We start from the raw sequence: 12,171 nt of genomic DNA on the forward strand, positions 1-12,171 counted from the left end.
CCTCTGGTTGTTTATCTCTGCTCAATCATTTGCCTTTGGTCTTTTTGTATTCTTAGGTCAGTCTTGTATGGTCACAACTGCAAGACTACTAAATGTCATATTAAAAGAACTGCACTGTATATTTTGAATGCATTTGTATTGCGTATAAAATGTAAACACATTTTTAGTCAGTCATTTGCACATACCTCTTTCTGTAATCTCTCAATGGTCTTGTCCAGCTGCCAGCGCTCAGTCTCCATTTCGTTTTTCAGGTTTCTTAGTTGTTCTTTCTGATTAGATTCATCTTTTAGCCTTTCAGATAGCTGGTGATGTTCATGGCTGATCCTAGAAAGGCTTCTCTGGTATTCACAAACATTAAACTCTGGGTCAATATAATGACGTGTGTTATAATAGATTAAATAAACGTGTAAAACTGGTCAAATAGACCCGGTCTATATGCTCTATTAGGGCACATGAAGGTCGTAGAAAGAAGTCCCCCAACTCTGGGCAAGAATGTAGAGCAGCACTATATGTGCAGCTCTGGTGAATCTGGCTATTTCAAATAGATGGCAAATCAATTGAATGACCACCTTGTGGTGCTACTTTTCCCCTGCAGCAGCTTCCCATGATATCTGGGGGTTAGAGTTGCTGAAGATAATGTAAATGCTGCACTGGCTTACATTTCAAAAAGGCAATGGGGGAGATTTACAAAACTGGTGCGAAGGAAAAGTGGAGTAGTTCCCATAGCAACCAGACTGCTTCTTTTATTTTCAAAGGGCCACTGAAAAATGAGAGCTTGAACCTGATTGGTTGCTATGGGAAACGACTCCACTTATCCTTTGCACCCTCATTGGAGAGACAACCCCTTTAGTATTGCACTAGGTATAAATGCTTGACCCTTTTTATGAACAATACAACAACTAATAAATATGGAAAACGTTCCACTTCCAAATTAGCAACTTCATCTCTTCATTTCAACACTTTCAGCAAATTCCTAGATAAGTGTTTCTGGGATCATAATTTATGTACTAACTCTATAGCATATCTATAGTGTGGTGTATAGAAAATCTGAAGAGAGTTATTATTTTGATGCCCCTGTAGTGTGAGATGTACAATATGGCTTTTAACTACAATCACTACATTGGAGGGTATTAGGTAACTTAAATGGACACTAACTTTTCTAACAACTTATGCTAATCCAAGAGTATACCGGATACAGAACAACTTTGTAATTTAATTACTGGTCAAATGTACTTGTTTTATCCATGCAAATACTGTGTAAAGTTACTGCCACTAGGTGTCACCCTTCCTGTAATCTGCTGTCCACCCCCTGTTAAGCAAAATGCAACCCTAGTTACAGAGCAGAGGAGACAGACTACAGGAAGTGGAGGGGTCTCTTTACTGCCGGTCAATACAATTCTATGGAGATGGAAGGGGAAGCAGGATAAAACAGAGTGAGAAGGACACACAGACACTTACCATAAAAGTTTATGGAGAGGGGGGGCAGCAGAGTGAGTAAGATACCAGGAAGTTGGAGCACATCTGTGTGTAAGTGTTATATCTCACCCCGATGCTGGATTTACAGCTACACTTCTCATTATTGCTGTATAACGTGCTCCAGCTTCTATTGATATATGTGACAGAACGAGATGGGAGAGCAGGATTTTCCTCTTTGTGCGGTTTATAGAAGACATAATAGCAGTCAGTCTCTTTCCAGGTGACTTTTCAGAATAAGCTGTCAGATGTATGTATATGAGGAGTAACACAATACCTGACCATTATATGACTTGCCTATAGCATTTTTTAGTCTTCCCTTCTGCAGGCTCCAATTCTCAGTATTCTCTGAGCTAGTGCGCGGAGCCTTGCTGCCATCATGTCTTCAATACACTACACACAGAGAATAGAACATTCTGCTCCCATATCTCTATCAATCACATATATAGAAGTTGCAAAAGCATGGAGAATTTTATACAGCAGTAATGGGCAGTGTAGCGGAAAATACAGAACTGAGGTAACAACTCTTACCAGTAACCTGTGTCTCCTCTCTCTGCTCCGTCCTCCTGCTCACTCTCCCCTATTCATAGACTTCTATGTGCAGTGTCTGTGTCGGTTCCTCTACTCACCCCACCTGATTGTCCTCCCCTCCCTATAGACTTCTATGGGTAGCGTATTTTCTTTCCCCCTGCTCCCTCCTCGTGTTTGCCCTTCCCCTCTCTATAGACTTCTATGGGCAGGCTGTGAAGAGACACCACCACTTTCTGCAGTCCAACTCCCCTGCCCTGTAACTGAAAACTGATTTTACTTGAAAACAGGGGGTGGACAGCAGATTACAGGAAGGGAGACACTTAGTGGCAGTAACGTCAGTCAGTAAATTAAATAGTTGATATATAGCAGGTATACTATTAGATTAGCATTACATTTTTTGAAAAGTTAGTGTCCATTAAAAGACAGCAAAGCTCCTCATAGGATATCCAAAATAAAGCAACTTTGACAAAAGAAAAAGGAAAAATACATTTTCATTCATTATAATATGTGGATGAGATGGCTCCAACTGATTTGTAATTGAGGAGAATATTTATATATATTATCATACTCACTTTTGTGTCCTCAAGTTGATTTTCCAGTCCTCTAGAAATCTCCAGAGCTTCCCTCTCTTGTTCTTTAGATTCATCTAAAGCTTCAGCCAGTTGTTGCTTTTCTTTCTGTAATAAACATTAGAAAGTATTGATAAGTTACTTTGTGTGCAATATTTACACACGTATCACGCAATAGAGGTTAAACGCATTTCGTACATGCGAATAAAACATGACTGGCGTGGAAAAAAAACCTCAACCAATGTTAATAGACTTTTTGGGCTTTTGCATAAAATCGAATCTCCATATAAATTGCATTTATTCTTCTTTATCCAAGGGTAATTGATTAGTTGTAAAAAGATTAATAATATTAAAAATGCTCTAAACTGTTCAAGCACTTACATGACTAGCGTTTTGAATACATGAGTCCATGATTAGAGCAGTATACTACTGAAAGAAGTAGATTATTAAGGACATGGGGTCATAGAGCAGACTACTCCAATAAATTTACACACGGCATTAGATTTAAATTTACATAAGGCATTAGGGAGATTTATCAAAACTAGTGCAAAGTAAGTGGAACGTTTGCCCAAAGCAACCAAAAATGTGGCAGCTTTTTTTTTTTTATAAAAGATATGAAATCTAACTGGTTGCTATGGGCAACTTTTCCACTTTTATTTTGCAACAGTTGTGATAAATCCTCACTAAACTTTGGATATATATTTTACTCAGAAAATAAGACGATCAGTGAGAAACAAGTCTCAGTGTCTTGAAGAGAAGCAATGAAAACTACTTGATTGTTGAGGAGCAATTTTTTTGGGACCTGCTGTCCTAATTTTTTGAATCAATTATTAATCTAAAATGTTATTGGGTTTTCCTCTTTAGCATATAGAAATCTCAGAAATACAGTAAAAGCATAGTTTTCACTTTCCCGTATATACACACAGTATAATGTTGGTTTACTTACTTCCGTTTTCTTGAGCCGCTCTTTAATCCGGTCATTGTCTTCATTCAGTTCATTGATTTGCTGGTGAAGATCAGTTATTTTAAATTCTAGTTGTTGTATCTTGTGCTTCAGCTCTTCATTTTCTTGCAACATACTTTTAGCTCTGCTTTCAAATGCCATTTTCACCCTTTCTGCTTCATTCTTCTGGCTGAAAAGATCGTGTGTGTTCTTTGGGATTGAAAAAAAAAAGTAAAAAAAAATATATTATTTCCAAAATAAAATAAGCTCACAATTAGATCGGATGTATTAGCAATTAGTAAATCAGTTTGTTTCAGTTTTTTTTTTCTATAACATGATTTTATACCAGTCTCCGAAGATAATTTGTCACATATTATAAAAAGAACGTCTCGGTACCACTGTATAATCTCCCTATAGCATTTTCCCTGTGTAGAATTTTGGTGGATTATCCTCAAAGGGAACTCCCATGCAAGAACCTGGTTCAATGTTTCTTTTACAACCATCCTTATAAAGATTCCTACTTGTTTCCTCATAAATAATTTGGTTCATAATCGTCATTTCTAATATTCTCTTCCACCATACCTCTTTGCAGATGGCAGTAGCTTTTACATCACTAGGCTAGGGGTATGGCAAGATGGAAACTAATGTTTTCGTAACCAGCAAGTATAATTTTCTATTTAGAAGCAAGAAGGAATAGCAGCCACACCACTATGCAGTGCAAACAGTAGTGGTGGGCTTGTGGAATTTCCATCAACAAAGCAGTTCTTGTTAACAGGATTGCAGTGGAATCCTACATTAAATCAATTTGTTATTAAGAAATGTCAGACAATGATGAAGATCTATTTAAATTTCAACATTAGAAATCTCCAAACACTTTTAATTTGGATGCGATATCAGATATTTTTTCAGCAACATAAATCTCTGAAGAGTTCCAAAGAGGTTTATGAACTCTAGGTACTTTATTGCAGTAATCTGTTGCGATCAAGCGAATTGATGCTCCAAATATATCCTGCAACAGCATAACAACCATTGAGGCAGATCATGCAGCTGTTATGGAGCCCTTGGAGAGAGGAGGTTTAGCCTGGGTTGGTCCTATCCAGGAACTGCATCTGGGAAGGCTTTCTACAAGATTTTGGAGTGTGTCTGTGGGAATATTTGCCCATTCATCCATTAGAGCATTTATGATGTCAGACAATGATGTTGGATGAGAGGGCCTGCCTCGCAATCTCAGTTTAAAGAGACTGTCACCACATTATAAATGCCCTATCGGGGGGGCGTGGCCAACTGCCGACGGGACCGGTCGCATGATTTAGGAGCTCCGCTTTCGGCCCCGATTTCCCTACATTTATCCTGCTGACATACCGCTACAATTCCTCACAGAGCCAGAAGACGACCTCGCCGACATAAAGAGGGTAACATGAACCGTACACGGCATTCCATGGCTGCAGAGAAGTTGAAGGAGTTTGCCCGCGCTGTTCCTCAAGATGGCGCCGACGCCTCTTCCTCCTTGCCGCCTCCTCCACCAGAGAACACACAGCCAGAGGCTCAGCCTGCTCCTGAGCCGGAACTAACGCTGGCGCAGGTATCAGCCAAGCTCCTGGACGCTATACAGCTCTCCACCTCTTCCCTGACAGGAAAGATTGCTGAAGTAAAGTCGGATGTGGGACTCCTCAGACAGGACCTGCAGAACTTAAGGGACCGGGTGAGGGAGACGGAGGACCGCATTTCTGGGCTAGAAGATAAAGTGGCGCCACAGACAGGAAAGCTGGCACAGCTGGATAGAGTGGCTACTCAATGGCTACAGCGAGCAGACGACCTGGAAAATCGCCTGAGACGCAATAATATACGGATCCTTGGGCTCCCTGAGCGCTGTGAAGGCAGAGACCCCAGCTCCTTTATTGAAGCCTGGTTTAAAGAAATTCTACCAAATGCTGTATTATCGTCATCTTATACCATTGAAAGGGCGCATCGTGTACCTGGCAGACCACCGCCGCCGGGCGCCCCACCGAGACCTCTGCTAGCACGCTTCCTCAGCAGTCGGGACCGGGACGCTATCCTGCAAGCTGCCCGTACGCATGGAGAAATCAGATTCCAGAATACCACTATCCTGCTCTTTCCGGATTTTTCTGCGGCATTACAGAAAACGAGGGCTTCATTTGTACCAGTCAAGAAACGGTTGCGAGATCATCAAATTCTTTATTAAATGGCGTTTCCAGCGCGATTGCGGGTTATACACCAAGACAAGACGGTTTTCTTCAACACACCGTTGGAGGCGGAAGAATGGCTGTCTTCACTGGGACGCTCTCCTCGAAGATAGAACTGGAGACTGCAACAACATATGGAACTGTTCACTGTGAACACTTGTTACACCTGCCTTCCTGTACGGGATCTCGTTTTGGATGTCCAGATGAGTATTAATCTATCTTATCCTGGAACGATGTTCTCATGCAAGTTCTGCCTTATATTATTCTCGTAATTTCTTATATGCAAAGTTCTGAGAGAAGAATTGCGAAACATGTAGTAATACCGTTGTTTATTATTATATTGATGTAATGGGCGCCGTAAAGCAGATGACTATAAAGGGTATTACTCTCTGTATACATGACCTCTCAAGTTAAGTTGATAATTTGCATAATGGGCGGGTGGAAACTGGCTTATCTTTTCTAAGAAAAACAATATGTAATGTTTGTAGTTAGCGGACAATTACCCGCGAAATTGGGAATCACAACGCCGGTTCCTTTTACCTCAATTGTGCTTTCTTCCTTTTTTCATTGTTCCTGCTCACCTGTATTAGTCATCTGATATATAGGTGATCCCCCGTTTTGCCTCAATTATCACTTTCGTGATAATAAAAAAGCGTAGCAATCAGTGCATAGCATTGGTTGTTCTATATTTGTTATTGCTGATAACCTGACTGTTTTACTGCATATTTCAACTGAAAGCATTTATCATTGTTCTCTTACTGGTATATTCTTAGCAATTGAAGTATTATGACATTATCTATTCTTTCTGTGAATGTGAGGGGTCTGGGAGACTCCCATAAGAGGAACCTGACTTTTTCATTTATCCGGCAGCAAGGTCCACAGATAATATGCCTTCAAGAAACACATCTTATACAATCTACTGTCAGCTGCTTAAATAGAACATGGATTCAGTGGTCGGCCCATTCTACGCACAGTACATATTCTAGAGGGGTTTCCATTTTGATACATAGATCGCTCAGATGGGAACCGGGTGCACTGCAGACAGACAAGGAGGGCAGGTCAATTTTCGTGCATGCATGGATTGAAGGTCAGCAGTTCGTACTGATTGGGCTTTATCTTCCTCCTCCGGCCTCCATGACTGTGTTATATGAGGCGGCCAAATTTGCATCCCAATTTCCAGCAGCTGGGGTGATATGTATGGGAGACTTCAACCTTCTTATAGATCCTTCCACAGACAAGTTTTATCCAGGTCCGGTCCCTGGGCATCTGCCCGGGTCTACTCCGCTGGCGGGCTTTTTGGGGGAGATGGGTTGGATAGATATGTGGAGACAGCGCCATCCCAATGGTCGCGAATACACATGCTTCACACCTGGGAGAAACTCACTATCCAGGATTGATTATGTGTGTAGTAACGCCAGAGCTTACGGCATGTTGGAAAGTATCTCTCACTTACCCAGAGCACTGTCAGATCACTCTCCTATAATAGTAAAGCTCAATTTACAACCCCATCACCTATATAGAGGGCCTAGGAAAGTTCACCCATTCTGGCTTAAAGTATTTGGGGATCAGGACCGCATCCCGGATCAATTGACAGTGTTCTTTGCAGAAAACCTTCCCTTTGACAACCACTCAGCCTTATGGGACGCATTGAAGGCATACCTGCGTGGGTGTTTGCAGTCCTCGATCTCCTACCACAAAAGGCAGGCCTCTGAGGTGGAACAACTGCTGGCAGCTGAATGTACAACTTTAGAGGCCGCATTCATAGAAGATCCCACTCCATTGAACCAACAGACGTGGCTACAGAGAGGCAGGGAATATGTTCATCTCCTGCAGGAAAAAACGAAGCGTCGCATATTCTTCTCCAACCAGAAATACTTTGAACTGGGTAATCAATCCAGCAGCTTGCTGGCACACATGATTCATAGTAATTCGTCCTCGCCAGCAATATTGCGTGTTCACTCCGCGGCAGGGGTAGTGGTACACGACAATGAGCGGATTATGTCTCGCTTCACTGAATTCTACAAAGAACTCTACGAATCTAAAATACAGGTGTCTCCACAGAACATCAGGGATTACCTACTGGACATGGAGATTCCACAACTAACGGAGTCACAGAGGGAGTTTATGGAAGCCCCTATCACGCTACCTGAACTATCGGAAGCATTGACCACCATGGCAAAGGGCAAGGCATCGGGCCCTGATGGACTTCCCCTGGAGGTATACACTAAATATCAGGAGCAACTCCTACCACAACTACTGGAAATATTGAATGCCTCCTTTGGAAAAGGAACTCTGCCGGCCTCAATGTATGATGCGACTATAATTGTACTTCTGAAGCCGGATAAAACACCAATGGATTGCGGATCTTACAGGCCCATCTCTTTACTCAACACAGATTACAAACTGCTGACTAAAGTACTGGCTCTTAGACTAAATTCCGTCATCTCTGACATTATTCACCCGGATCAATCGGGGTTCATCCCTGGGAGGAGTACGTCTGATAATCTGAGGAGAGTCCAGACGGTGGCGCAGATAGGCGAGCGTAACAAAAACAACTGGGCCCTGGCCTCCTTGGATGCGGCTAAGGCTTTCGACTCTGTGGAATGGACCTACTTAGCTAGTGTTCTGTCTAGTTTTGGATTCGGCCCTGCATTTGTCTCATGGATACAGATAATTTACAAGCATCCCAGGGCTAATATAGCGCTGAATGGCCTCACATCTACCTCCTTTGACCTAGGTAGGGGAACTAGGCAGGGCTGCCCCCTGTCACCCCTACTCTTTGCACTGGCAATGGAACCATTGGCAATACTCATCAGATCAGATCCGGAAGTAAAAGGGGTCCCACACAAGACGGGTGAGGACCGTATTGCACTGTACGCAGATGATATTATGTTATTTGTTTCGCAGATACAGTCTTCCCTCCCGAGAATGATGCACCTTATAAACACCTTTGGAGATTACTCTGGACTGCGCATTAACTGGTCCAAATCGACCATCTTGTTTTTACAGCCTGGGGAAACACAGTCGGCGGGCTCCACGAGAGAAGGACTTGCTGTAGTTGACCAATTTAAATACCTGGGTATACTCATTACCAGAAAGGCGGCAATCTCCCTACAACTCAATGTGTATCCTCTATTATCCATTGCCAGAGAAAAGTTTAAGATATGGGCGGCCCTCCCATTGTCGGTCATGGGACGAATTAATCTGATTAAAATGGTGATACTTCCTAAGAGTCTTTATATTTTACAACATATATTCACTCCCATACCAAAGTCCTTCTTCCGGAAACTGGAGTCCCTCATCATTTCCTTTATATGGGGAAGGTCTAGGTCAAAACTGGCCTTACAGAAGCTACAAAGACCAAAGGAGATGGCTGGTATTGCTCTCCCGGACATTTATTTATACTATCTGGCCGGCCAACTCAAATACCTAAGCACCTGGACGCAATCCAAACGGCCCCCGGGCCTTGAGGGTATGTTACTGGACTATTCTGCACATAAGTCATTGTGGCCGGTGTTGTTTCATCAGGACGTGCCAAGATCCTCTTTACTGCCTGTCTGTCGAGTGGCAAGGGAAGTCTGGAAAGTGGCTATGACTATATCGAGTTCTTCAGACATCCCCGCAGAAACTCCTCTGTGGCATAACACGGTGTTGGAATCCTTGGTAAAGTTCCCAGATGCCGCATACTGGATTGATGTGGGTGTCACAGTGCTTGGAGACGTGTATGAAAATAATATTCTTCTGTCCTTCGAACAAATGCAAGAAAAATTTCGGCTTCCTCGACAGCATTTCTTCAGATATCTGCAGATGCGTCACCTCCTTGCTGAGCAGTTTCCGAGACAGCGTCAACCCATCTCCTCCTACCCACTCATCGGGGTGGTCCGATCACAGGGCCCCAGAGGTCTGATCTCTACTATTTACGCTCACTTGATTGAACAGAAGGCTAATGCGAACCCACTGCCGATTATTTCCAGGTGGTCTCAACTAATCCCTTCTTTGACGGAGGATTCCATTGAAGACCTACTACAATCACACTTACATGTGTCACCCGCTGCTAATAATAAGCTCATCCAGCTGTACTATATTCATCAGGCGTATCTGACGCCTCAGCGCCTATTTCAAATGAAATACATATCAGAACCGGCTTGTCCGAAATGTTCACATGCCCCAGCTGACTTCTGGCACATGGTATGGATGTGCCCACACCTCCGCTCTTACTGGTCAGAGATCATCGGTTTCCTCAACTTAATGTTACCATTTCCTGTTGTAGGGACTCCAGAGTTGTGTCTATTTGGAATACTGGAGGAAGACATATGGTCCCGTCATACCAAAATATTTCTACAAGAGACCCTTTTCTTGGCCCGCAAAGGCATTTCTATGAGATGGATGGATCGTCGACCTCCTAAGGTTACAGTATGGAAGCAGATGGTTAATTCCACTATATCATATGAACGTATCATTTTTAAACATAGAGATCGGCCGGACAACTTCCACAAAATATGGGACATATGGTGCAACAGCACTGAGACAACATACACTCCGAGGGAAATAGAGACGGCAGTGGATGCAAGGAGGGGGGGGGGAGGAGAAGATAGGCAGGTAGGGATGAGACGGATAATGTAGTGGATCTCCCGGACCTCTCACATATAAACATATTGTGTGAATTTTATACAGTTGTGAAAATGTGAAGCGAATGGATGTACTATCTGTAAAAAAAAAAAAAAAAATTTATTATGCCTTTTTTTGGGTAAGTGAAGTAAACAGGATGGCAATACTGTTGAGATTTGTTCAGCACCTGCGAGTGCTTAGGTGTATTGATAGGGACACTGTTGTCCTTTGCATTTTGTTTTTTTATTCTTCATAATGTGATAAAACAAACTCACTTTTCAATAAAAACAAGTTAAAAAATAAATAAATAAAAATAAATGCCCTATCTTGTACATGATATGATCGGCGGTGTAATGTAGATTACAGCAGTGTTTTTTATTTAGAAAAATGATTATTTTTGACTGAGTTATGACCTATTTTTGCTTTATGCTAATGAATTTCTCAATGGACAACTGGGCGTGTTTTACTATATGACCAAGTGGGCGTTGTACAGAGGAGTGTATGACGCTGACCAATCAGCATTATACACTTCTCTCCATTCATTATACCGCAGATAGTGATATCACTATTTGCAGTCACATAAACACACTATAACACTACTCATGTGTCATGTCAATGAATATACATTACCTCCAGCCAGGACGTCATGTGTATTCATTCTCCTGACCACTTCTGTAGTGTCTCTGTGATTTACAGCATAGCAGGCGTAGTCTCGCGAGATTATGCTGTAAACTGTCATTCACATCGAGATCTCGCTGTGCTGTAAATCACAGAGACGCTACAGAAGTGGTCAGGAGAATGAATACACGTCATGTCCTGGCTGGAGGTAATGTATATTCATTGACATGACACATGAGTAGCGTTATAGTGTGTTTATGTGACTGCAAATAGCGATATAGCTATATCGCTATCTGCATTGTAAATGAATGGAGAGAAGTGTATAACGCTGATTGGTCAGCGTCATACACTCCTCTGTACAACGCCCACTTGGTCATATAGTAAAACACGCCCAGTTGTCCATTGAGAAACTCATTAGCATAAAGCGAATATAGGTCATAACTCTGTCAAAAATGATCGTTTTTCTAAATAAAAAAACACTGCTGTAATCTACATTACAGCGCCGATCACATCATGTACAATATAGGCCACTTATAATGTGGTGACAGAGCCTCTTTAAGTTCATCCCAAATGTGTTTGATGGAGTTGAGGTCAGGGCTCTATGCACGCCAGCCAAGTTCTTCCACCCCAAACTCATCCAACCATGCATTCACGGACCTTGCTTTGTGCACTTGGGCACAGTCATGCTGGAATAGAAAAGGGCCTTCCCCAAACTGTTCCTACACACTTGGTAGAATACAATTGTCCAAAATGTTTGGTATGCCAAAGCATTAAGATTTCCCTTCACTGGAACTAAGGGCCCTAGGTTAACCCCTGAAAAACAACTTTATAGCATTATCCCTCCTCTACCATACTTTATGCTTAGAACAATGCAATCAGGCAGTTAACGATCTCTTGGCATTCGCCATACCCAGACTCGTCCATCAGATTGCCAGATAAGAGACGTGTGATTCATTACTCCACACAGGGCTGGTCTTTGGGGTGTGCAACTGCACAGGGCGCATCACCCCAGCAAGAGGAAGGAGGCGCTGCGCTGGCTCTCCATCCCTTGCGTTTCTGAAGCGCCCAGCAGTGCCGCAGGCCCCAAAGCATAAGGGCGCCCCCTAGCCCGGCCGGCCCATAACATCTATGAGCTGGGTGGCCCGGTGGCAGATAGTCCCGGGGAGGCCCCGGTGCTAGCGACTGCCACATTCCCTTGTATCTGCATCCTCAGGACGCAGATACA

General features: G+C 42.8%; 1 protein-coding gene across 2 annotated transcripts in view; it reads right to left on the reverse strand.

Annotated features, from left to right (window-relative positions):
* CGNL1 (cingulin like 1) overlaps nt 1-12,171 on the reverse strand; it is a 216,372-nt gene that overhangs the window by 65,716 nt on the left and 138,485 nt on the right. For both annotated transcript variants that reach the window (XM_075857953.1, XM_075857954.1), the window contains exons 9-11: nt 3,520-3,726; nt 2,577-2,681; nt 186-338 (exon numbers count right to left, since the gene is read on the reverse strand). In XM_075857953.1, the coding sequence (XP_075714068.1) occupies nt 186-338; nt 2,577-2,681; nt 3,520-3,726 (465 nt within the window). The remainder of the gene's footprint in view (nt 1-185; nt 339-2,576; nt 2,682-3,519; nt 3,727-12,171) is intronic.

This window comes from Rhinoderma darwinii, chromosome 3, assembly GCF_050947455.1.
Source record: "Rhinoderma darwinii isolate aRhiDar2 chromosome 3, aRhiDar2.hap1, whole genome shotgun sequence".
Classification (NCBI taxonomy): Eukaryota; Metazoa; Chordata; class Amphibia; order Anura; family Rhinodermatidae; genus Rhinoderma; species Rhinoderma darwinii.